The sequence below is a fragment of the Folsomia candida genome, unplaced genomic scaffold, assembly GCF_002217175.1.
Source record: "Folsomia candida strain VU population unplaced genomic scaffold, ASM221717v1 Fcan01_Sc001, whole genome shotgun sequence".
Classification (NCBI taxonomy): domain Eukaryota; kingdom Metazoa; phylum Arthropoda; class Collembola; order Entomobryomorpha; family Isotomidae; genus Folsomia; species Folsomia candida.
The window spans coordinates 5281088-5307882 of record NW_019091193.1 but is presented as its reverse complement, the minus strand read 5'-3'; the positions used below and the strand labels follow the sequence as shown (position 1 = coordinate 5307882).

The 26795-nt window shown below is 39.3% G+C and overlaps 5 protein-coding genes and 1 long non-coding RNA gene across 6 annotated transcripts; 4 read left to right on the top strand and 2 right to left on the bottom strand.

Annotated features, from left to right (window-relative positions):
* Positions 1-4364: 4364 nt before the first annotated feature.
* On the top strand, positions 4365-6518 carry LOC118436009. The gene is made up of 3 exons (XM_035852744.1): positions 4365-5483; positions 5930-6115; positions 6291-6518. Exons 1-3 carry the CDS (start codon positions 5214-5216, stop codon positions 6516-6518), a joined length of 684 nt encoding a protein of 227 aa, XP_035708637.1. The 5' UTR covers positions 4365-5213.
* Positions 6519-7954: 1436 nt separating this feature from the next.
* Positions 7955-12989, top strand: LOC118436000 (QRFP-like peptide receptor). The gene is made up of 5 exons (XM_035852692.1): positions 7955-8112; positions 8550-8738; positions 11514-11691; positions 11787-11996; positions 12123-12989. Exons 1-5 carry the CDS (start codon positions 7955-7957, stop codon positions 12369-12371), a joined length of 984 nt encoding a protein of 327 aa, XP_035708585.1. The 3' UTR covers positions 12372-12989.
* A 147-nt stretch (positions 12990-13136) lies between these two features.
* Positions 13137-13709, bottom strand: LOC110842152. Its single transcript, XR_002547307.2, has 3 exons — positions 13531-13709; positions 13343-13448; positions 13137-13275 (listed from the first exon to the last, which is right to left on the bottom strand). It is a non-coding gene; the product is annotated as an uncharacterized LOC110842152 (long non-coding RNA).
* A 2604-nt stretch (positions 13710-16313) lies between these two features.
* Positions 16314-17455, bottom strand: LOC110861384 (probable endochitinase). Its single transcript, XM_022110492.2, has 2 exons — positions 17291-17455; positions 16314-17217 (listed from the first exon to the last, which is right to left on the bottom strand). Exons 1-2 carry the CDS (start codon positions 17366-17368, stop codon positions 16390-16392), a joined length of 906 nt encoding a protein of 301 aa, XP_021966184.1. The 5' UTR covers positions 17369-17455; the 3' UTR covers positions 16314-16389.
* Positions 17456-19265: 1810 nt separating this feature from the next.
* On the top strand, positions 19266-22120 carry LOC110856548. The gene is made up of 7 exons (XM_022105067.2): positions 19266-19508; positions 19570-19665; positions 19728-19861; positions 20873-21340; positions 21431-21658; positions 21738-21820; positions 21907-22120. The coding sequence occupies exons 1-7, from the start codon at positions 19367-19369 to the stop codon at positions 22049-22051; spliced, it is 1296 nt and encodes a 431-aa protein (XP_021960759.2). The 5' UTR covers positions 19266-19366; the 3' UTR covers positions 22052-22120.
* A 997-nt stretch (positions 22121-23117) lies between these two features.
* LOC110863288 (bone morphogenetic protein 8B) lies at positions 23118-25791 on the top strand. The gene is made up of 4 exons (XM_022112555.2): positions 23118-23583; positions 23697-24125; positions 24550-24862; positions 25269-25791. The coding sequence occupies exons 1-4, from the start codon at positions 23191-23193 to the stop codon at positions 25736-25738; spliced, it is 1605 nt and encodes a 534-aa protein (XP_021968247.1). The 5' UTR covers positions 23118-23190; the 3' UTR covers positions 25739-25791.
* Positions 25792-26795: the final 1004 nt, after the last annotated feature.

The following is a 26795-nucleotide window of genomic DNA, read 5'->3' as shown; positions in this document are numbered from 1 at the left end:
ACAGTTATATTATGCATCCATATGGGAAATTTTGATTAAACATTCTTACCCGTTATTTTTCTGCAGTAAAAAATGTTTATCAAAGAACTTCGTACCCGACTAGGTATATGGTATCAAAAAAAATTTTTCATTTAGAAAATTTAAGGACTTTTATCTATTTTTTAAACAAACAGTCGTATTTACTTATGAAATTGCATTGCATTTTCACATATTTACCGGAAGGTCGTTGGCGCACCCACATCCGGCGGCCTGACCAAATAGCTGACCAACTCACCGCGATACATTTCCGATATAATCAAGGAGTAAAACAACCATGGGGATAAGGCGTAACGGAAAAATTCCTCGTTTAATGGCAGGCGTTCCAGACACTGGTCTAACAAGGGTCGAATCACTAGTTCCACCGAGGTGTAGAAAGATATCAGTTTACCGCAAGTTCTCATTTGTACTGCAGCTTGTACAATTTGGTAGAGAAATATTGTGAGTCCGATTGCAAAGGATAACGTCCAAATCAAAACCTTGACCCCGATGGGGCCCAGAATACCGCGAAAGTCCAATCCCTGTCTGTCTACCGGGATGAGAAAACCTATCTCTTTTGTGTTACCGGTCGGAAATAGGTCCGAGGGGGTGAAAGTTTTCGACAACTCGTCAAAATTAAAGGAGGATGTTTTGTACGAGGAGAAAATATAACCTGACAGATTTAATCGATTTATAAATTCACAGACAAGGAGAACATCGGTCCGAATTTTCCACGGGGTTAGATATTTGCTATCTTGGCAAAGAGGTTTCTTATCGCTACTAATAGGCAAATGAACGCCACGCAGAGATAAACATGATCGGGCAAAGTTTTTCATGCGTTTGTCAATGTTCAAGTCAAAATTCGTAACGTCAAACTTGGCCCATTTCAATTTAATGCCAGTTGGCATGTTTTTCTTAGCGTCGACGAGGGTCACGGATTTGTACGGGAGTAACACGTGCAATAAATTGGTTTTAATGTTGAGTAAGAATGCGAATCTGGGTATGAAATTTGGCATTTCTGCGTTAAACGGATGTGAGAAATTTATGTCACTGTGCGATAAAATTAAGACGATGTCTTGGGAAATGTGTAGCTCATTAGTTGACAAGTATTGCAGAAAATAATTCTTGAAAGTTGGGGATATTAGTATCAGTTTTGTGTGTATGTTAAACAACTTCTGTACGTGTCTCCGTCTCAGGGGGGATTCGTTGTTGGTGTCGCTGTTCCTTGTAGTTAATTTGACGCAAGGAGTATAGTCGTACTTCCAGTTTACAATATCGTTGATATTAAACTCATCATGTAAGAGGGTAAAATTTAATACAACTTCAATGGTGCTAATGGGTGGCAGCACTTTTTGTAATTGTCCCAAGTTTCTGCTTAGTGTGGCCTCGTGTGTCCACTTAAATTTCAAACTTAAGCAGATACAAATTAGTGGGGTAATTTTCAACATTGCGCAATTGTTTTAGGCAGCAGATGCACAGGGTGAAGAACGGTAACAAAATTTCTTAATCCACTTGTGACCGTACACACTTCCGTAAAATTCTGTTACATATTTACTATGTACTACAGTCAATTGTACCTACTTCAAGGACCTCATTCGTTTAAGATGGTTGTAATTTCGAGTATACACGCGTAGACGGAAAGTACAATCAATTTGTGCATATGTTGGATAATCTTCGGCATTTATAAAACCACCCCCACCCCCACCCAAATCCACCCCCACCCCCACCCCCACCCCCAGATAGAACCTAGGTAGCTAGGGTAGCTAGATAGAACCTAGGTAGCTAGGCTAGATAGAACCTAGGTAGCTAGGGTAGCTAACCTAGGTAGCTAGGCTAGATAGAACCTAGGTAGCTAGGCTAGATAGAACCTAGGTAGCTAGGCTAGATAGAACCTAGGTAGCTAGGCTAGATAGAACCTAGGTAGCTAGGCTAGATAGAACCTAGGTAGAAATTCTAGCTAGCTAACCTAGGTAGCTCTGCTAGCTAGCAAGGCTACCTAGGTTAGCTAGCTAGAAGTGCTACCTAGGTTCTATCTAGCCTAGCTAGCTAGGTTAGCTACCCTAGCTACCTAGGTTCTATCTAGCCTAGCTACCTAGGTTCTATCTAGCTACCCTAGCTACCTAGGTTCTATCTAGCCTAGCTAGCTAGATTTGCTAGCTCAGCCTTCCAGGCTTTTCGCGTACCTAGTTGATCTAACCTAATCTGCTCGCTTCGCTCGCTAATTACGAACGATATCCGAATATGAAATAGAATCTCACTTTGCCCCAAGGTATCTCACGTTGCCCCATAAAAATTGTGGGGGTGGATGGGGGTGGGGGTGGGGGTGGATGAGGGTGGCGGTGGATGGGGGTGGGGGTGGGGGTGGATTTGGGTGGGGGTGGGGGTGGTTTTATAAATGCCGATAATCTTTTGAATTGACGAGACAGATTATTGGGTCCAAAGTAGAACTAGATTATATGTATGTACTTGAAGCAGGGCATTGTCCGTGAAGGACGTCTTACATGTTATCGCTCACAAAATTGTCCATTGTTCAATTACGGAATACATAACTTGTGTACATGGAATTGCACAAGTTCATTCTTTAATACAAAATGCCATGTATGAATATGTAAAGTAATATTTCCGTGTTGAATAACTTTTAGGATACAAAGAAAGCCCAGTAAGTAATTGATTGTTCTGAATTTTGCAAATTAATTCAAAATTTATATAATGACAACACGCACATGATATTTTTAGAAAGTAGATTATTGCATTATTGCATATAAATAATTATATGTATTTTAATATGTATTTTACTGTGAATGTATATTACAAAGTGAGAAATGGCACATGGTGTAAATGCAAATAATGAATGTCAAAATTTAGTAATTGCATGCACAAGGAAAACTTACCACCGGTTTAAGGAATGAAATAAATTTGTTATCACGGACTCATGAGTTGCAATTTTTAGGTGTACATACCTACGTATGCAAGTAAATTGCCCACATAAATTGTCAATTTTTTTTTAAATTTTGTATTTTGATTGTCGATGGGCGTAAGCACGACAACAATGGCGTAGCTCCTCTGTTCCTCAAGTTGAACATGTCAATATAGGTCTAAATTGCAACGCTATGCTAAATTTGAGACAAGTATAGAATGTTTTTCGTCCACAAATAGATTAGATTTTCGTCCACAAATATAACCAGCAAATGGGCATGATCATATTTAGCAAAATTATTTGACAAACTGCTTTCTAAATGCAAGAGGATGCAAGACGAATATTCTAATATTTCTTTAGTTTTTCCGTGAAGTATCTGGTTTCTCTTATGCCTAATTTGGATGAGAGAGACCTTATTAACGTGCAAAATGACAAATACATATGTGAAACTTTCTTGGTGATCTTGAGGTCATTATCAAATTACATAGCGTCGTTGAATATGCATTTAGGCACATCTCCACATATATGTCCGAATGCAATTTTGATTTGTACTCTGTCTGTATCATAAAAGCTTTCATATATAATCAGTATATACTGATTTGATTCGTATGTACCAATTATATTTGGTATAAATATATATTTATACATACGAATCAAACTGAACACACAAACAAGTATAATGCTCAAAGACATTGATTACAAATTTTGTTTGAGTAATTTGAGCAAATATTTCGTACTGCTACATTCATCATGATCCTGAAATAAAATAAATTTCCAGCAGACTTTCCCTCCTTCTTTTTAACAAAGTAATGATGATATATTTTTGTCAAGCAAACAACCGGCAGTTGTAAGCTTTGTATACATAAGGCACAAAGCCAGCCTGATGGTAGATTTCTGCAAGAAGTTTGTCTGGATGAGATTAACCTTTGATCGATTCAATTCCAAGGAACGGAGATTACACTTTGTATTATTATTTCGCTTCCTTTGTGCAATTTGTCTGATCCCATAAATTTCGACAGATCTTCTTGCCCTTTGAAAAACAAGGTCGCGTTCACTCCGCTAAGCTCACACATTTCGACCATTTCATAACAATAATCTTTATTCAAGTGACAAAGTGATTGTGTTCCTATGTATTTCTACCACGAAATGATACACTACACACAGTATGCATAAATCAGGTAAGAGTTCGTAACATACGTATTCATGTATCATTCAGCATGTCGGAGCAAATTTAATTCACTTTTATTTGCAAAAAATGTTGGCTGGTTTAACTTTTCTAAATCTGAATCTAATCTCTACATTATTCTGAAAATGTCATTACACTCTAGATTCCTGACATTTGCGGTGGATGCTTTTACTTTTGTTATCTCAAGTGAGTGGATAAATATGCATGTACATTTTTGTATAATCTTATTTCAAATATAATGTAATGGAATTTAAGATGGAAATTGTATGTGTTCTGGCGAAATGTAAAGCGCATTTTGGCCCACACAAACACACATATGTCGAAGTATGTGTGTTCGTAGTGCACAATAATGTCGAGACCACTCATCGGCTTGGAGAAAGATTAACCCACGGATGAACGGGCTTGATGAGCAGGGTGGGCTGAAAATGTATGTGGGACGATGAGATGCTGCCTCCGGAAAGGACGTGCAGATCTGGCAAACAGAAATTCATTCACTTTCTCCGACTTTCTCCGTCTTTGTCTCAGTTTCCCTTCAACACTGGTTGAGAGAAGATGCAGGAAAAGTGTTCCCGTCAATAAACGCATTCATCCATTCTTATTTCAAAATACTATCAGTCAAGAAAGTTGAAAGTTTGAAAGTTAATTTCTAAATTGAAACTAAAATCTTGTAAAGTTAAAGTAAAGTTATAAAAGGATATACCGCTTCAATTAAAATAAGTCTTTTAAAAAGATTATTACCAAAGAAGAATAAGCACTAGGGGAAAGCATTGGTACAAAAAAAAGACATTGACGTTGGTCAAAATCTTTAATCGAAATCTGGTTTGCTTTTCCATATAAAATCGTAGCCGTTACATGTACAGTTTAAAGTCAAAAGTGTATACTCGTTGAAAATTTTTGTTACCAACATATTTCGTGACTTATGTTCTTTTTTTAAATTTTGGCCACATTAAGAACAGGATTGTTTGTACAGACATGTTCCAGTTCGCGTAATCTAAGACACGAGGGAATTCTAGACAGTTTGGAAAATCGAATAAATTTTAAGGATGTACAAACACTATGTTTGCGGATTGTTAATGCTTTGAAGATTGACAAAAAATGGTTGATTCTGCAACCCTTCCATTGAAATCTGATGATGTGCCTCAACCTCCCGTTTTTCGACATCTCCACACAGATTATATTTCCGAGAGGTTTCAGCAAAGTGGGCACATTTCACAGGATAATTGGTTTAGTGACTATATGAGAACCACACTGCACCACAATTTCAACGACAGTGAGGATTATTTGAACTTTCTCGAGGCATTCTTGACTCTGAAGAATGCCACGAATTCTGAAGGGATCGGGATTGAATACCCGGATTTTACGCAGGTAAAGTTTTTAATGAACAAATTCCTCTAAAAGTTTATGTAGGCTGATACCTCCTTCAATCTTGGATTGAGAGACTGTAGACTATTTTCTAAGTATATACGCATATCCACTTTGAAATCACAGACAGAACTACACAACTTTTGAATACTGTTTAAGCACAATGAGACAAGTAAAATATAAAGTTATTCGGTCTTTCCGTTTGTGAAAAATTTGGCCAAATTCCAAATGAATGAACCGTCTTTTACAGTCTAATGCGATATGAAAGATTCATGACATATTTCTTTTAACAAATGACATGTGTATCATCCCATTTTTTCTCGGGAAGTTCATATCGCTCTGCAATACGAAAAATTTCCTGGGATACGATTCAAATAACTAAAAGATGAGCAATCCAATGTACGCGAAAAGGTTCCTCGCTTTTGAAGTGGATCATTCCTTTGTTGTAGATTCACGCTGTGCGGGCAACTTTCATCATTTCGTTCGCCGCCGTTTGCCTTATCGCCATCATAGGAAACCTGTTCGTCTGTCTCACTGTCTACAAGAACAAGGCGATGCACACTCCAGTCAACTACTACATTGTCAATTTGAGCGTGTGCGATTTTCTGGTGGGTGCGGTCGTCCTGCCGGTGAAGGCAAGTGAAAGCTTTCTCCATATGTACGAATTTTGAGGGCTTTTTATATTTTACGTGACATTGACGTACATTGGTGCATATTGCATAGTAGCGTATAAGCCCGTCTCCCGCCGGGCGAGATTGGATTTAGGTTTTAAAATTCCACCCAATTAAATGTTTTGTACACTATTATTAGCTGAAACTCCATGCCGACGGAAGTGAAACGAATTTGTTACGAATGGACAGTGGAAAGTTGACGAAAGAAAAAATAATAATCTCAATTAACAATTCTCATGCCTTAATTGCTATTTGTCACATTCAGTTTGGCGACCCACTTGTCTCACTCATTTCTGCCAGTCCAAACTGCTACTGGCACATCGCCATTGGCATTGTTTTGAAACTGGCACCCACCTGGCTAAATTGATCTGAAATCCAAGCTGCCTCCGGCATTTCTATTTATGATTGGCAGTGAATTGTGAATTGGCAGGTCTGCCATACTATTTAGTACCTGCATTGACACAGCCTCACTTGCTTCATCAGACGACGTCGATCATTTTTTAGATGGAGCATGTACCATGGACAAATTTATTGGAAGCTATGAGGCAGAGTACCAAACTTTTTGCCAGTGGCAATGGTAGTGCCCCTGGCAATCTTTGCTGGCAGACCCAGGTCGACTGCCACAGTTTTTGCCAGTGGCAATGGCAGTGCCCCTGGCAATCTTTGTTGGCAGATCACACAGGTCGACTGCCACAGTTTTTGCCAGTGGCAATGGCAGTGCCAGTGGCAATGCAATCTTTACTGGCAGACCCAGGTCTCCTGCCACACTTTTTGCCAGTGGCAATGGCAGTGCCAGTGGCAATCTTTACTGGCAGACCCAGGTCTCCTGCCACACTTTTTGCCAGTGGCAATGGCAGTCCCAATGGCAATCTTTACTGGCAGACCCAGGTCTCCTGCCACACTTTTTGCCAGTGGCAATGGCAGTCCCAATGGCAATCTTTACTGGCAGACCCAGGTCGACTGCCACACTTTGTGACAGTGGCAATAATAAAGTCTAAGCTGGTCTGCAGAAGCAGAATGGAGTTAGATACTATTAGGCCTCCACACCCGATAAGCTCTAACATTCAGCCAAGTCTCGGTAACCACCATCAGGCAGCAAACCCTCGATAACCATTATCGGATAGCAAAGCTTCGATAACCACCATCAGGCAGCAAAGCCTCGATAACCACTATTAGGCCTCCACACACCGATAACCACCATCAGGCAGCAAAGTATTGATAACCATCAGGCAGCAAAGTATTGATAACCATCAGGCAGCAAAGTATTGATAACCATCAGGCAGCAAAGTATTGATAACCATCAGGCAGCAAAGTATTGATAACCATCAGGCAGCAAAGTATTGATAACCATCAGGCAGCAAAGTATTGATAACCATCAGGCAGCAAAGTATTGATAACCATCAGGCAGCAAAGTATTGATAACCATCAGGCTGGAAAGCCTCAATAACCACCATCAGGCCGCCACACGCCGATAACCACCATCAGGCCGCCGTCCCCCGATAACCACCATCAGGCAGCAAAGTCTTGGTAACCATCAGGCTGCAAAGCCTCGATAACCACCATCACGCAGCAAAGCCATCAAAGCCTCGATAACCCCCATCTGGCCGCCACACCCCGATAACCACCATCAGGCAGCAAAGCTCCGATAACCCCCCACCAGGCAATAACCACCCGATAACCCCACTTTCTCTGCTTTCACTTCCGTTGCGAACAAATTCCTTTCACTTCCGTTGCCAACAGACATTCTCGCTTATAATATAGATTGCATATTTTTTTGCGGGTTTCTCATAATTTGCATAAAATATGGTAACCATATCTGCTTCAAATCTACAGTTATTCGAACTGACGGCGGATGCAGAGCTCAACGTGATGTCGGATTCGTTATGCACAATCATCCGCTTCTTGGAATCAATCGTAGTTTTCGCGTGTGTTTTTACCCTGGTGGGAATCTGCTTTGAAAGGTGAGTTACACAAAGTTTTTATGCTATGCGGAAATTCATGGAGAAATATGCAAGTCTAATTAACAAATTGGAAGAATCCGGGTATGAAATGTAGTAAGTAACTATTTATAAATTCCTAAACTTTTCTCCGACACCTAAAAGTTTTAACTATGTGTGTACAGCTATGTACATATGTGAGAGGGAAACTGGGAATAGTTTCACCTACTTACTAATAACAGGAAGCGGAGAAAGTTTCGTTATGGAATTCATGTAAAATGTCATCGAGTTTTTCAGCTGACAAGCATTTGAATAATTTCCAAATTGGAAATTTGAATTTAAAAGCCACCACGTCATTGTCCATATTACATATTCTCCTGCGTCTTATGAAATGATAAAATTAATTCTCTCAGAATTCTGACAGTCAAGTATCTAAATTGTGAACGACTAATCCATTTCAGATACAATGCCATCGTGAACCCAGTTCAGTCAAGGATTAACATGACAAATTGCAGAATCCGTCGTGTTTTGACACTTGTGTGGATAGTTTCGATTCTACTTTCGTCGCCAAATTTGTACCCTGCCACCGCCGTGTTTCACTCCCTTTACTCGGATTTCGGAGAATTCACCCGTGTCACTTGCTTCGACGGGTAGGGTAATTCTTGTTCATTTATTTAATCTCGTGGTTATGGATGCGGGGAGGAATTGTCATAGAATATTTGCTTACATATTTACTTATTTTAGTTAGCATTGTGAGGATTTAGATGCAGGCAGACATACATATTACTTTCCACTACATATTTGTTATGTTGCTCTCCTTTACACAATTGAAGTCTCATGCGTGATCTGAGAAAGAAAGGAGAGATAATATATATGTACGTATATACATATGCACTAAAATATATGTAGATACGTATGCAGGTCGTACTTCACATTTGATTTGCTCGAATCTTATGATTAGATCGAGACTACTTAATTTTCGCAATTTCGTCAAGGTCTCCTCTTTTATGCTCCCTTTGATGTTGCATTTGCCAATTACGTGAGACATGTCACATCGCTTTGATGATATCTTATTCAAAGTTAATGCAAGGTATATGGGGGCAGGTTCCTCTCCCTGTGATTATGAACAAGTGAGGAAGTGCTGACTGATGTGACATACTTTATTGGAGATGAAGTGCAAGACTCTGCCCTTCATCTTAGGTATATATCAGTGAAGGGGATGGACCATAAATGTTGCAGTGTCGGTGAAATCTCCAATTTAAAAGGATTAAAGGGGTGCACAAATTTGGCTGTCGTCTACAATTTTGGTTTGAAACTTGGCACGTAGTAAGTTTGGAGGGGAGTTCGGTTATTAAGTAGCTTCAGCTACTTTATGTGAAGACTTTGTCTGTCTGTCTGTCTGTCTGTCTGTCCGCCTGTCTGTCAGCAGGATAACGGGAGAACGGATAAAGATAATCGAAATCGGTTTTCGCCATCATACATAATACCCCAGGGGGAGGATCCTATCAACTTTTGGGTGCAACCGGACCACACCCCCGGTCGCCAGGGGGTGTGGTCGGGGCAAAATGAGATTTTTAGTGCAATTGAATCTATGGATGAAATGGAGTGAAATTTTGAGTTCCCCCGTTGTGCCACACCCCCCGGGCGCCAGGGGGTGTGGTCGGGGCAAAATGAGATTTTTGAAAAAATTGAATGCATAGATGAAATACAGTAGAATAAAGTGCTCCAGAGTTGTGCCACACCCCCTCGTCACTAGGGGGTGTGGTCGGGGCAAAATGAGATTTTTGAAAAAATTGAATGTATAGATGAAATACAGTAAAATCAAGTGTTCCCGCGATGTCGTGGGAGTGCTTGGAGTGAAGTAGTCTGAAGCTACTTCCGTATGCGCGTTTGCGACGGTTTATTTTGTTTTGGGGTTTTAATTAAACCCGAAGTTGATACGTATTGACCAGATGGAGAAAGTAATTTCGTACGTGTGTAATCTGTACTACTGAAATGTCACGAGCTTATTTGTTACGTACGTAGTTTGGTTTTTAAAGTCGCATTATATAACAGGATTACATAAGTAAATAGATGTGCGTAGCACTGTAGCAGTTATATGTTTTCCACAATTTTAGCGATTTTTGCTTCAACATTGTAAGATTTTAATAACGCATCTGCAATACTTCTTGCCTAATATGTAGAATTGACATTTTTCTAAATTGTCAGATTTTAAGCTCTTTGAGACTAATTTTGTCTGCTGCATGTGATGTGACATCAAAATTTTACAAATCTTTAAAGGAAGTGTTCCAGCATTGCCTTTTGCCGTTGTACAGATAAGTATTAAATAATATAGTTTGTCAATACACGGTAATTTGCTCTAATTTAAATTTGCAAACAACAGCCTCATAGTTTTGCAGTAAAACGTAACACGCTATGTTTAGCAGACACTTTCAGTAGTCTAATTTTCATCACGTCTGGGTCTGATTAGAAGACAGAGTCCTTCACTGTTACTTCCACCCAACGAGGCGACAAAGTTCAGACGAGTTCAAAATCTTATGTAAATACAAGAAACATTTGCAACAATGCAACCTGATGGCGTTCGTTAAGACAGGCACCTTCAGAGAAACACGTAACGAGTTGCTGGCAAAGAGACAAGATGTTTAATTAAGTTTGAGATGAAAAGCAGTGTCATACATACGTGCAGCAACTTCCTTGCAACCGTTTTTCCGCCTGTCACATCATTCATTTCTTTGTAAACAATAATTATGAATATCAGCTATGTAAATGCACGTATTTAAACACGCCTCGTGAACGCTTAGTTTGTCGCAACAGTCGTGGAACACAATTTCTTGTAGTCAGTGGCGGCGGAAGTTGGGGGACATATGTATGGGAACATTAGCATTGTGGGATTGGACGAGGAGGGACTTATTAAATTAACATGGCAAGATGCGATTTTTCTAAATGTCTGGGGGGGCAATATCCCCCTGCTTCCGCCCCCAATGCGCGCAGTGTATTACAAAATGATTGAAAATGCAAGGTTCAACTGGACAATATGATGGGGAAACTTTAGTGAAAATCTACATGCCCAACAACCCTGGACGACTTTCACTTTTCAAGTGTTAAACAAACCAAACACCATTCCACTCCATACTTTCCCCTACTTACCACTTTCACATTTATTGTGAAATACATACATGCATAAGTCAGGCTTCTGAAGAGATTCTATGTCTATTTACTTATGTTCAGCCACTCACTTGTACACTTTGGTATATCTTTTATAAACTTGCGTAACGTTATTTGCATACATACTTACATAATCCACTCTTCTATGCACATGCATTTTGACATCCAAAAATAAAATGAATAAGTATCTATGTACCACATTCGATACAAAATAAAAACGATTTTAATTCTATGATATTAAATCTGGAAACTTATTTCAGATTTTCTGATACATTTCGGTTCGTGTATTTCCTGACCCTCTTCCTCCTCGTGTTTTTTCTTCCCTTGGGATTCATCACAACGACGTGCTTCTCCATCGCGAGAGAATTGTTTAAAGAGATTCCTGCCCAGCAAAGTCGAGATTCGAGATCAATCCATTTGGAACAAGGGCGGAGAAAGGTAAGCAAATTCAAATTAAAGTTATTAACTAATTTGACCAATTATTATTTAGCGTGTATCGATTCTTAAAATTAGCAAACATTTTAACTTTAAAGGTTGCCAAAATGGTGCTTGTCATCGTACTTTCTTTTCTCCTATGTTGGTCGCCTTATTTCTCCGTGACCCTGGTGACCCAACTGCAGTCGGAGAACTTTCTCCACGGTGGGCAATACTTTTTCACCATGCTGCTCATCAACCTTTTCGCCTTTGCCAACTCCTGCATCAACCCGTTCATCTACTTCGCCATGAGTACGAGATTCCGACGGGTAATTCTTTAAAATAACTTAATTATGCTAATTCAGCCTTTTCAAAGTAAATTTTACAAATACTGCTGAATTTCGAATCGATACGTTCACTTTGTCCAATTAAATGAGAAACTTAATTAATTTTAGGGTTTCCTGAGCATCATGTGTTCTTCCTGCAGGACTACAACTAGTCAGCAGAGGTTGGGAAGCCATGCCATGCCATCATCCAACCAGACAACTAATGGCGTGATGACTCGTCAGACTACTTTCTCCCTTCGCATCCTAAGCACACAGAGGGAAAGCATGCGACGTGAAAATGTTTCGAGAAGAGAAAGTCGGGCAGGAGTTGGGGTCGGGAAAACAATAATCATTTCACAGCCTGCTTGTGCTGAGTGAGATACTTGGATCATGATGGTCATACTAATGTGCCCGACTGACCGGAATGTGGGCACAAGTAGGGAGAAAGTTTGTCTTTTTTGGTGACTTGTGTCGACAAATTGTGGTGCCGGGAGTGGAGTGAAGGCATTGTCTGGAAAATGCTAAAGGGGCTTTGTGGAGGACATGTGGGTCTCATTATCCGTGTGGACACTGGACGTGACTCTCAACTTTTCTTGCCATATGTGAGATGAAATGTATATCATTTGTAAAGCCGAGTCTGATAAGGTGCATGACTAGAAAGCAAAGTAAAATATGTTTTGTAGATACAAAATTGAGCTCAAGGTATTGCGAATCTATGGCGTTTATTGAAATAAAGTTGTGCTTCACACACGTCATTCAATGTAATGGAGAAAGTTTGAAAATAAGTTATCTTTCGCGTGCATCTCATAATTATTATGTGAGAGAGAAAACAACCAATTTTGTACACACGTCGTGTACATGAAAACAAATTGATGTACAAATCTAGGTATTTGAATAAACCTAGCATCAAAGTTAATTAAGATCCTGATTTGTCGTTTGTCCAAGCCTATGTATTTATGTGTATGCTCTTGAATAAAAGTACTTACCAAACCATGAGTTTATTTTGTTCATTTCAGCTTTGTATATATTTATGTAGGATAATGTCAGTAATGATCACATTGCGAATAAATTCCGTGCATTCTGCCTTAAAATATTTAGGAACCAAGTAATTAGAAAAACGTGCCAGTTTACACAATTAAGAAATGATCCATCTAAAACATTTGATTTATTAAGTGCATCTAAAACACTTCATGACATCGACAAAAAATATGTTAATAATGTTTCAATATGTGCATGACCCCCCCTTTAGTACAGACACCACGAGTAATCTCCTGGACGACACCTTAAATTTAACCACTAATTATTTTTAAATTTAATTAATATCCATATTAAAGACAATAAATACATACCACCCATTTGTGCGATATCCTTTGTCTCGACAGCATTCTCGGACAGCCTCGTTGAACCGGTTGTTGGGATCCTTACACGATTTGTCGCATGCTTGAAGATAAACCCCTGCAAAATTTGATGGCTTTTAAATATCTAGTTACTATTGATGAAATGAAACCAATATTTGAGTTTTAGTGCAAAAACTTACCATGGGCAACAGCAAGGACTCCCATGACGATTAGAAAAGTCAATATTATTTTCATTCTTAGTTTACCTTGTTTCGTTTGTTGTTGGAAAAGTAAAATTTATTCAGCAATGTTTTTCACACCTTAAATGAACTTGTTGCTTTTAAGAAGATTATGGAGCAACTGTGCACAGGGCATGGTTTTCAGTGATGTTACAGATGTAAATACATATAAAAGTAGCTTGTGTAAACTACCTAGTTGAGGGAACCATAACAGTTGTAAACCTTATAGGAAATCATATCCGTGAAGTAAAGAAAAACTTTTATGAGAGAATCGTGAGAAAATGACGAGTAAGATAAAAGGCGGACGACTCCAGTGTTTTTTGTTTGCGTTTCCTCTCGTAATTAACGATGCATGGTGAGGAAATTTGTAGCGTGAAGTTGTGTACTTAAGTATTTGTACTTACGATGTTATGTATGTATGTATGAACAAGAGAGGAAATTTCCAGTCGAGTGCGTCTCACCCTATGAATCTTGCTTAAAAAATCAAATGTTTAGAGGTGATCATCATCGCTTTTTGGGAACTTTGAGTTATATCAAATTACTAATTGAGTAACATTTCGTGTTTAATAATACTCTATCCAAAGGTTGAATAACACGAATGTCTGAACTTTGGCGTAGGGTTGCCGGTGAGATACGTACAGATATTTACTCAAATTTGGGTTGCGTACAACTCATCTTCCAAGTTGATGAGATGAGAAGCTCATCTCATCTCATATTTTCTAATTTGAGAAAATCTTGAGCGAAGAGTAATCTTGCCTTACTATGAACTAAATTGGTTAAAAATTGGAGTAATTCTCATGGAACTCAAGATATAGTGGGCTCAAAATATATCTAATTCCAGGCTTAGGCATGAATGAATACGTACCTAAAGAAGTATACATACCTATACAGCATATTTATAGTTAGTACATCGCTGGACCAAATTGAGTATGTAAACAAATAACCTTACCTAGCCAGAATATGTATATGCATATTTATGTACCTACTATTATACTCGCATTAAATGTTTTTTCACTACCTTTTGTTGAGATTGAACGAGTATGTTGATTATGCCTCTGCACATAAATATGTACATTTTTACATACATATTTATGTATGTACATTCGCTAACTCTGGATTGTTTGCAAAAATATTTACTAGAATGAAAATGTATCACGCTTAATTTAAAAAAATTGATTAGTTTTCAATAAATCGTAGAGTTTTAATTTCGATACGACAATTTATACAACAAAATGAGAGCTATTGTTTGCATCGGGGCCAAGATTATATGAATAATGTGTTGTCATGTCTTTGTCCTGTTCATAAATTCATTTTTTGAGACATGTCATAATAGTCATGAGATAATCAGGGGATTCTTCCATAAGCTGTATCCATAGTCTGTGATTTGTTCATGATTTCGTCATGATTTGATGGTTTATCGCATCCACACTCCATAACTTTCCAAAAATTATTTATTTCCGATTTTCTGATTGGTCGATATTTTAATTTGGTGATTAACATGCTGAAATTATGACCCGGTGAAAGCATCACCAAATCATGAACAAATCACGGACTATGGATGCAGCTATAATATGGAGGAGAATGTCATAAGAAAAGTGTTGTCAATGCTTCCCTTATTGCTGCAATCTCCTTTATATTATGAACGAATCCATGTAAGTACGTATATTTATATGTATAGATATGTGTAGATATGTGCAACTATTGTCGTATAAGATGCAAATTGAGGCAAATGAGAAGCATGGTATCAGACGGGAACATCGAGAGTAGATATTAGAAAGTAGATATTATTATAGGAAGGGAAAGTGAATTTTTGCACTTCGCCGTTGGATCTCTCCTTGCAAAAGAATCATTTGAACTTATATATGCATCCGAACATAAATCCAAGACTTATTAATATTGTAATCTAATACTTGAGCATTTTATTCGGACATAAATATCTCCAGTGCTCAAGGTTTGGAGATGTATGCGAATGCATATTCAGCAACGATAAATCAAGGGTGGTCATTCATACAAATGAGTGTGGTCAAAAGCGGGTTTTGAAATAATGCATACGAGTCGTTGTTCACTTACTAATTATTACTTAATTTTTATGCTTCTTGAATAATGTTGTGACCCTTAAAGGAGGTGTTTGGGATTTAAGCCTACGGGCAACGCCACAAATGTCAAACACTGAATTTTTCATACACCGTACTGCCATTAAATTTAAGATGGATAAATGATGAAGTCATCGTTGTCACAATTATGATTTATTAACTGAGATAAGCCGCAAAATATTCTCAACGGTTGCAATCAAACAAATTGAGTGTTATATTTGCATAATATGTAAATCAAATAGACATTGTTTTTAGACAAACAAGAGCATTCCTCTCTCTGACGTGAGCATGTTCCCAGAAATTTGATTGATTTGTCCATTCAACAAGTTAATGATTACTCAGCCAAAATTTCACTATTCAAAATTATTATATCCAAGTTTACAATTGCAAATTAATCATGGAATTTAGCTGTGCTTAATTACCAATTAATATTTAGGGTGTCGTAATGTTAGAGACATTATTAATCTATACTATGGAGAGAGAAAGAGACATCATGCAGGTTCATAGGCCTTTACCCTGCCTAAAAACTGCAATCACAGTTCACACCTACTTTTTCAGTAATCCCAAAACCGAGAATTTGTTTGACTCACTTTTTCTAATACTATTAAAATAATTGTGCCATTTAATGAAAAAAATCTCATCACGCATTCGTAGAGATCGATTTTCTATTTTTATTTATTATATACATTAAATACAAATAAATCAGTCAACATTTTTACTTAATCGCTTATGGCCTCGTCCCACAATCCACATTATTCCTATAATCGCACATATCCCCCGGAATACTATAGTACAACGGAATTGGGCACTGATTCCGGTACGCGATGCCTCCCACGCACGTGAAAAAGGCCGTGCAATCATCTGGATCTGCATGATTACCGTCCGGCGCATCAACCGGGCACTCGAAACCTCCTGGTCTTCGGGTCGTCGTCGTCGTTGTCGACACACTCGGTCCAGTATGAAAGGTCGGTTCCACTTCCGGCGTGGTTGGTCCGGTATATTCAGTCGTCGTTCTCACCGTGGTCGTCTGTGTGGGGCGTGTCGTCGGGTTGGACCCACTCCCATCGGGCCTTTCCCTGTGGTCACAGTCTGTCATCTCGGGGAAATTGCAGCCATTGTATCTTCTATCGAAAAGGTAGTCTCCTTGACAGTGAATCAGTTGAACGTCGCCCGCATAGCAGTTCCAGTAGTATTCGCAACGTTCTTCATGTGCAAAGACGCCATCGCCCTCGGGACACGTGTAGTCAATTGGTGGTGCAGGTGTTGTACTCGTGGTGACGTTGGACGTCGTCGTGGGGACCGTGGTGGCGGGAGGATTTTGCGTGGAGGGCACATCCGTAGGTCTTGGCCTCTCGTAACAGTGGGTGTACTGAGCATAGTTGCATCCGTAGTATTCTAAATCGAAAAGCATTCTCTCCGTGCAGGTCCACAGGGTGGCTTCGCCTGCCCAACATTCGATGAATTGGCGACAATCATCGGGGTCAGGGAAGGCGCCTTCACAAGGACCGTCCCAGTCGGGCAGGGGTCCAATCGGTTCCTGGCCCAGTTGGCGGACCTATTTAAGAGAAAGTATGAAATTTTAGACCAATCTTTACAGAAATTTATACGATTTTTGTGCGAGTTGTTACCTGTCTTCTCAAATTTCCTGCATCGCATAACAAAGGACTGACTAATAGTACCACGGCAAGTAACGATTTCGAAATCATGGCGACTGTTTATTCGCTATTCTGTTGACCAAGTAATAATTTGAGTATGAATCTTCTCCAGTCAACTTATCACTCGTCAATGAGATTCGACATTGAGCTGCGACCTATTATAGTGCTCCGATATCACCCCCCATTTGATTGATTTAGCATTGTTGTCAATATCGGTGACATGTCATGCCTACGTGGTGGCGGTGTGTGGACAAATCAATCAAATTTGTGGGAACATGCTTACGTCATGTTTTGTTTGTTTAAAAACAACGTCAAATTGATTTCCATATTATGTGGAAAACTCGATATGCACATATGTATTTGTTATAACTCTTGGGAATATTTTGGGCTTATCTCCAGTTAATTAATCATAATCCTGACAACAATCCGTTCTATTTAGGTTGAATCTCAGTTATGTATCTCCTTGTGTACGTATGAAGCTTGGGAATTCAACATTCATTTTCGCGGAGTGCTGATAGCGCACAATTGCTGTATTGGCGTGACATAATTCATTCCACTTGAAACGATGTATCCAATTTTTTTTTGGTGTCATTGTCGTCATGCAAGGTCGATTTTAATTGAAAATCAACTGATCATTGACGTCCGTGGCAGCTAATTTTTGAAATCATATTACATTCTGCATCCATATGTATGTACATACACAAGATCGATTTCTATTCACTGCACAATTTTGCAGCCTTATCATTGTATTATTATTGGTCCTTCTTATCAAAATGCGTCAATGAAAATGCATCCAGATTATGCTTGTTTCTAATTTTAACCAATTTCAAGTGCACACGGACATGCAAGATATGTATTCCTACGTATTTGCACGTTCGGGTGACGCAAGACGTGAAGTTTCCAGCTTTCCAGTAAAGTCCCCAGTTTCTCTAGCTTCTTTTCTGCACTATTTATTATGAGTTACTGCATGACGCCATAATTAAAATGAAAGTAAAACACAAACTTTTTAGTTCAAAACTCGCCATTTCTTCGTTTTCTCACGAATTAGGCAATGCTACAATGTTTTGCTTGAATTTGGGCAAGAATAAATAAATGTTCCCTTGTCATATAAATAAATACTTAAGGAGAAAAGAGGTCATAAATCTCTCCATTCACACCCACACTACTCACACACATTTTCTTGACTCCTCAATCTACATACGTGATCTTGTCACCTGGTCTCCCTACTTATTGCGCTGTAGCGTCCTCCTTCCATAAATCCCTCGTCCACACCCATCTCACACTCTGAAACTGTCACCGTGATGCTAATTTCTTTCAGGTGACACCACCACCACGACTACTTTATCCTCCCTCTTATGGAAAGCTAAGCATTGCAAAAGTTAAGTCTTGTAATAATGAACATGACCAACACAACACGACGGAATTTTGCAAACTAGCCCAATAAATCATACACATCTTGTTCTTCTGCCTGATTAGACGCAGTGGCACCATGCGAGACGAGACCACCTGGCCTGGCACCACCTCCTGTATTTACTACCGTTCAAAACCTTTATTGCAATTTACCACATGAACTGAGGGAGCTGCGAGATACAAATTTGTACTTGGTCAACCAACCAGACACCCACCGGTGGCAAGTTTGCGGGATAATTTACTACTACAGGTGATGAGTTGACCATGACAATACTTTACTTATGCATCAGATTACGAAGACGACGACGACGAAGAAGGAGCAGCACTTGATGGTATTGGAGGGCTCGTAACTAATCGTTTCGCCATGTGAAGCTAACTTAAGGTGTGGATGGAATGAATGAATGAATGAGATTATGTTGTGATTGAGCAAATTAAATAAATCTCGAGAAAACCCAAACTAACTCCGCGATGTAGCCATATTGTAATCTAATAAGCTAATGAACTACTTAAATCTTCTTCTTCTTATTACTCATCGCAACTTTTGGAATGTGTGGATTGTAAGTCCATTCCCAATTTCAGTATAAAAGCAGGAGACACAATTTGGAGACGGATACATAAAAGTAAAGTTTAACGCCATACATGGAACTATTTTTAACGACTTGGTTGCGAATATCTGGAGTAAATATGAGAATCTACGTAAAATTTGTGATGGTGGGGATTCTGCTGAAAGTTGCGTTGTTGGAGAAAGTGGATTGTTCGCAGCATAATATTCCGTTTGCTGGTGAGTAGTTTTCGAATGGGTTTGGTAAAAAAAAAGAATCTGAAATAATATTTCCCTGTAGATGAGAGTTTTAGGAGGCTGCAATCTGGAGAGAATTCGGAGGAAGTGGTGAATCAGTGTTGTAAAAGAGAACCACATTTTGTTACGGTCGGATATGGTAGGAAATTGAGATGGATTTCTGTAAAGGTGTGTTTTTCTAATGGTGATAAATTGGCTTAGGCGGAGATGGAACCCAGCTTCGAGTTGATGTCGGAACTTGTCGACAAGTTTGCGACAAGACGCCACCACGACCGTTGAAAAGGGACCAGTTTGATAGATATTTGAAGAAATATCCGAATATGGATCCGGTTCAGGTGGGTACAAGTCAGTTTGTCGCATATTGCCTCAAAGTTAAGTCGGGTTTTTGGCAGTCTCAAACTGCCTCAAAAATTATCTTTATGTAAAAATGTCGATTTGGTAATTAATGTGTATTGCGTGTGGAGTGCTATTAATTATTCTGGCAATAATAATCAGTCACGATGTAGACCGACTACCGGTTTTTGGTCAAAGTATGCGAACCAAGATAAGTATGGCATTAATGTCATCGTGGGAACAACAAGTCTTGGCTATGGATCCTGCTTCAGGTTGAGAGTTGGCTGAATCTGTGAAATGTGAAGGATAAAGTTTTTTGAGTGAAATGGATTGGCATTGCTTAATCGGACCACCAAAAGTCCGTAACTTTGTGGGCTGACTTTTTTTCTTGTTAACAACTTAATCAACAAACAGCATTGGCAATTATTTTCCCAATTTGGTTTGCATTGAATTAAGTAAATAAATCTGGACAGTTTGTTGGAGTGAAGAGAAGATCCGGGTTCACTTTTACGGGACACGACCAATCAAATCAACTCTTTTGGTTGGAATTTGTGACAAATAAACAAAATAACAAAGCATAAAAATCCATTACTATCTGGGAAAATGTTGTAGAAAATCGTCAATACTAATACAAAATCCTTGATTCTATGGATCCGGTTCGTTTCTATTAGCGAATTTTTTTGCAAAGAATGCAAAAATGGAATAATATGGAGAATGAGGGAAAACTGAGATTTTGTAATATTTCTACACAAAATTTCTAAATATTTGCATTGTAGGCTCAAATATATCAAATGTATGAATATGTTCTTGAAAATGAGGGGAATGGGGAAGTTGAGACTTTGCATTAATTTTCCAACTTTTGCACGTCATTTTCTACCATTAGCCTGATTGATTTATCGTGCATGATGCAGATTATTTTAGTAGAATGAGACAAAACTTAAACATTTATCAATTTCATCCGACTTTATCCAAGCTTTTAAAAAAATGAAAAACTTCCCACACGCATATTGCAGATATTTCTCGCCCTCCAGTCTCGCATTGCCTCCACCAACTCAACTTCTATCTCGTCGCCCGAGGAGAATCATGACGACGTGGATGTCGACTCTGACGAAATTATTCTTCCAACTCCAACCTTATCCAGATTGTCCAGCGCCACAACTTCGACCGCATCTTGCCTTTCTGACGCCACCGTGTGCCGCCCCACCTTGACCCGTCGAGAACGGCACTTCGGTTTGGGTGGGGTCTACCATGAAGTGGAAGTTATTGAGACATGCGACTGTGTCCCGCTCTCTGGAGGGGACGGCTGCGAAAAACTGTCGCGACCAATTCGTCTCCATAGCGACACACCGTTCGAGACTGTTGTCGACATGGGAGAATGTGTGGGACGTTGCGACCAGGGAAGTGGGTCACCATCGTCATGCCGTCCTGTGAGGAATAAAACTAAGAGTGTCGAGGGTCCAAATGGCGTTGAATGCATGCAGGTACATAAATATTCGTAGGAATTTTATAAGGTTAACAATTAATCTTAACTTTATCGACAAGTTAACAATTAATCTTAACCTTATCGACAGGTTATCGAGGAGTGTGCCTGCACCGGTGGGTGCTACCGAGTCAAAGAGTTTTTCAAAGTTTTTGATTATTCTCACATCCATTCGCTTCGAAACAGTAGTGGAACATCGTCCCCGGCATCGTTATTAGATGAAGACAATCTAATTCCCAGTCTTAGCTCGAACTCGGTCACAACGTCACCACCCCCACTTTCCTCTACGAGAGGAGGAGGAGGAGAACCATTGACAAAGGTGGGTCGGTTTTCTACGCAGTTTTTGTAAATAAAAATTTTCTTTAAAAACTTAAATTTCTCTCGTAACGTTTCCACAGTTGATTGATATTGGGCGTTGCGAGGGCAGCTGTTTTATCGGGAAACAGGGTCAGGTCGCCGTGACCTCGAAATGTCTGCTTTGGTAAAAATGCAATTATTAAATGTCATACCTTGGTTTGGTTTACTTAACGGTGGCCCATTTATTTTATGTTCATTTTTAACTCACAGGTCGTCCAGTGGGAGCCGGTGTTTGTCCTCGTTGTACGGGGGCCAGTCTTCCTGTGCCCCCACGAAACTGCACACGCACTCCTACACGGACAAAAAGGGGCATAACCACTCCCTCTATGCCGTCTTGTCGTGTGGGTGTCAGTGAAAAAAACTGTCATGTAATAAAAATCCATTTCAAAAAAACTGCATAATTTTTAATAAAAAACATTTTCAAAAAATCAAAGAAAACTTTGAGATATGAATTTAGCCATGACGCATCTCTGGATTATGCGAAATGTTAGCGTCGACAGGAATAAATTGGGCAGTAAATTTGACTGTTATGCTGGCTGATAGTCGTGCTAGTTGTCACAACCCAATTAATGGGGCATGATGCAGAATGAGATAAGCAGATGAGGCAATTCGCATGCTAATGTGTGTCGTGATTAATGATGTTTAGGGGAAGCAAGCATTCAATACATCACAACACCCACCGGTGGTCCACGGGTAACGTTTCAAATACATGAACATGTTTCTCACCTCTACTGTTATCACTTATCCGGGATGGACTCCTGCCAACCAACCGTAGGAAGATTGGTTAATTCGCAGAGTTTTCGTTTTTCTAAGGCGAGGTAAAAAATTTATCAGTATCATAACGAAATGAAAGATTTTATGAATATTTATTATTGTATGAATATTTTAAACAACAGAACCAAAAATAAGATCGATTTATCCCAAAATGAGGGACTTTTTAGATACATCAAAATTCTTATATCAAGTTTCAACACCAATTTCCAAGAATGAAAATGTGCACTCTACACCAAACCTTAGATCTTTTATTTTTCGAATTATTAACTTGTTGCACACATATTCCCCTCACTTGGTTATACATACGCTATACAAACAAGTACCTACATGGATATACGTACAAAAGTACGTGCATGCTTGAATAGCACATCATCACATCGTAAAGTATGTTAAAAAATTGAATTCTACTAAAAATGTATCAAACTCTGTCCACCTAATCCAATGAAATGGAACACTTACCGCGTGTGTGTATATGTACATATACACATATTTGTGTCTACGCTGACCGTGTGTAGGCTTAATAATAAATATTATAGCATGCACGCTAGCCATGATGTGAGATATGCATTTCAGTATGAATTTGTGTTACGTAATAAATATTCCAAGCATCCTGGTTGATCAACGAAACGGTTTTTAATCCACGAGCAAAGAAGCATTTCGGTCCAATTGTGTCCTGTCTGTTCTCTGAGATTGTTGAAATTCCGTATATTTTAGTGAGAAATGTTATCTCCAAAACTGTACTGCATTTTCGCCTTGCTTTTAATACCAATTTTCTTGGGAAAGCCTTCTTCCGCAGATTTTACTAGTACATCTCAAAATAATACGGAAAGTTATGGGGAAGAAAGCAATGAAAGGAATAGTAGCAAATTAAACAATTTCATAGAGAAAAGTGATAATGATACGATACCGGAAGTGCTGGTGAGTCCGTTGGATGACGAGGAAAGTGCACGTGCTGAAGAGGAAGAGCTCGAGGATGAAATTGCTCATGCAGAAGAGGAAATGAGGGAAATTCTGAGGGCAGAAAATGCAATTGACGAAGAAAAAGTTATCCTGGAAACGCCGACTCAACGTAATGCAAAAGTGAAGGCGGCTGCTGTGCAAAATCTAATGCAGGTAACAAATTGCATGGAAAAATACTCGAAAGAATTTGCACAGATCCTTAATTATTGTAAACTTTAAAAATTTGCATTTGGAAATGTGGCTTATTTTTTTATTTTTTCGTGTAGATATTTGGCCTAACAGAATCCCAAGTTCGATCTGAATCTCACGGACCACCTCCAGAATTCATGATCGAGCTGTACAACACAATAACAGACTCGAGTGGGGTTACCCGCGCCAAGAATCCATATGGGGCTCATGTAGTGCGGTCATTTTTAGAGAAGGACGCCTCACTAAACGACTACTTTTTCTTCAACATGTCCTCGACCGCGTTGGAGGCGACGGAAAGCGTTTTGGAGGCCGAGCTGCATCTTTTCCGGATGGACACACCCCGTGCCCAACTTCACCCCTCGCTCTATTTGAACCCATTTTATGTCCTGTCCCTCTACCAGGTCACGGATCTGAGCAAGCTGCACATCCCAGACTTGCACAAATTGTTGGCGGTTCAATATGTCCCTGCGTTGGGGTCTGGGTGGCAAGTGTTTAATGTGAAAAAGGTGAGTTAACGTAGATACTTAAATTTTAAGAGGAATGTGAAACTTTAGAGATTAGATAAGATTTTCTAAATGTGCGAGAATGGCAGCCAGCCTCTTAATTCATTGTAGGATTTAGATATTGTTGTTGTTTTGTGTTGCAAAAAAAGTACGTGGAACCGAATTTTATTAAAGTAATGATAGACGCAATCCACATAAACGCTCTAAAATTTAGAACATAAACTTGGTAACCTTGTCTAAGAAACATAGGAATAAGTCTGTTAAGTTTATTTCTAATTCAAAGGAAAAATACTAAGCAAAAATGAGATTATAAAGGCTGGCGAGTTTACCTTGTAAAGTTAACGTGAATATCGGAACATACATATTTATACAAGTATTAAGTCAACCTGTAATTCTGGTATTAATTTGCCATCAATATATTATCCAGCCCGTGGTGGAATGGTTATCTTCGCACTCCGAGAACTACGGCCTGCTCGTGTCCGCTGAAAGTGTTCAGGGTGACCGTGTCCCGATCCGATTTGCTCGAAGGGGAGAAACCGTGGAGAGCAAGCAACCCCTCCTTGTCCTCTTCAACCATGACACGCACATGGCCACCCTCGACCCCCCACCAACCCAACAGACGGCACGGAAACGAGTCCCGAAGCCAAAAATTTCCAACGGACTCAACTCAAACAATCTGGACGATAAGGAGAATGAACAAGGCATGGATACCACGTATGAGACAACGACACCACTCTCGAGTAAGTACCTATACAGAAGAATGTATCTACATAAATATGTTAACTGCATGAAAAATGGAATTCGCACAAAGTTTAGAAACTATATTTACATAAATATGTCAATTCTGCACAACTATGTAGGTTCATAAGTTGAGAATAATGTAGATAAGAACGTACATATTTCAGTAAAGGATTTCTGAGTCATTTAAAAGTTTGAAGGCGAAGTAGATTAACATATGTAGTTTACAAATATTTGCACGAAATGAGCATATTCATTTTAGGATATTGGGATTTTTTTAAATTTTGCACAATAATTTCAAAAAAATTCAAAAGTGTGATTGTGCAAAATTGGCGTGATTATCTCTAATGACTTTGTGACTTCTTGCTTACCTATTATTAGCATTAAAATTATTCCACTATTTGTCAGGTTTAGAAAATCCGCGCTTCCACCACTCTCTCCTTTTCCAGGACTCAATCCGCCATCCCAACTCCGTGAGTCGATTTCGATCCAGACGGTCACGAAATGACACTGATTCCACCTCCAACGGAACAGCACATCTTCTTTCCTCGAGCAATCTAACCGAATGCGGGCGGCACGATTTGTTCGTGTCATTCGAGTCTATTGGGTGGTCGTCATGGATAATTTCGCCGAAAGGGTACAACGCCCACTATTGTGCTGGACCTTGTGTCTTCCCCCTCGGGTCGGACGCCTCGCCCACGAACCACGCCACGGTGCAAAGCATAATTAACGAGCTAAATCTCCATCCCGGGCTGGCAAGGCCGTGCTGCGTCCCCACGACTCTCCTCCCAATCTCACTCCTCTACTATGACGACAATGATAACGTCGTGCTGAAACAGTATGTCGACATGGTGGCGGAAAATTGTGGCTGTCACTGAAATATGTACGTATATAAACGGACTTTGTTAATAAATAAGTGAAAACATTTAAACCTCTGTAATTTTTTCCAAGCTTGTGGCATCAACTGATGAGACGTGCGTAAAGTTTGAATTTGAAGTTATGCAAAGTATGAATTTTAAGACATAAAATTCTGATTTTACATAGGTACTTATGCATTCAAAAATAATGTGATCACTCAACTTCATAAAATAAGTAAAAAATCAGGTTAACCATTCACCATTTAATAAAATTTGTAGTATTAATCTTGTAAGAACCTCTACTTCCTCATATATCGACTTCGAATAAGGGTCAAGGTCATGGTCTTATTTAAGCAGAAGCTTTGCATTACCAGAGGGGTCCTCCGATCTACGAAATTTGACCCAAATTGAATCTTTAATGGACTCAAGGCGCACATCTCTCTCTTCAGCAGGGGACTCTTCCCCAACACCATTACTCTCTCGGACAGAGATTCCATCAACTTTTCGGACTTGGTACGGACCAGGGCAGCCACGCTAAAGGCCAAAATGTTGGCCACTGTAGCATCCAAGGCGATTAAAGGGAACACAAGAAATCCAGGCATGGCGATGTCACTGTGCAAATTTACTGTGACGAATGTTGCCACGATTTCGATGCCCGGAATGCCTAAAACGAGGACGAGGAAAAGTCGGTTCATCGCGTTGCATGATTTTTCCAAGATTTGTATAGAGTGGAAGAAATTGATGCATTTCTGGATATCGGAGCTGTTCCCAATTTTTCTAATCTCACTAAAATAAGTCAATGATAGTTATTGCATTAAAGTGAAAATGCTTAACTCTAAGATATTTCTAATGTGTACATGTTTATAATCTATTTGTATTTTCTCTATACGAGTACTTACGGGATACAAATATATACTTACCTCGCCAATACCTGAATATAACTCAGAATGCAAGTCACAAACACAAAACCTATGTATATGACCCATGTAGCACCCGATACGAGTGTATTGAATCCCACCCAAGTTTCAAACACATGGATAACCAATTGTACGCCTTGAATTTGCCATGAAGCATTCGT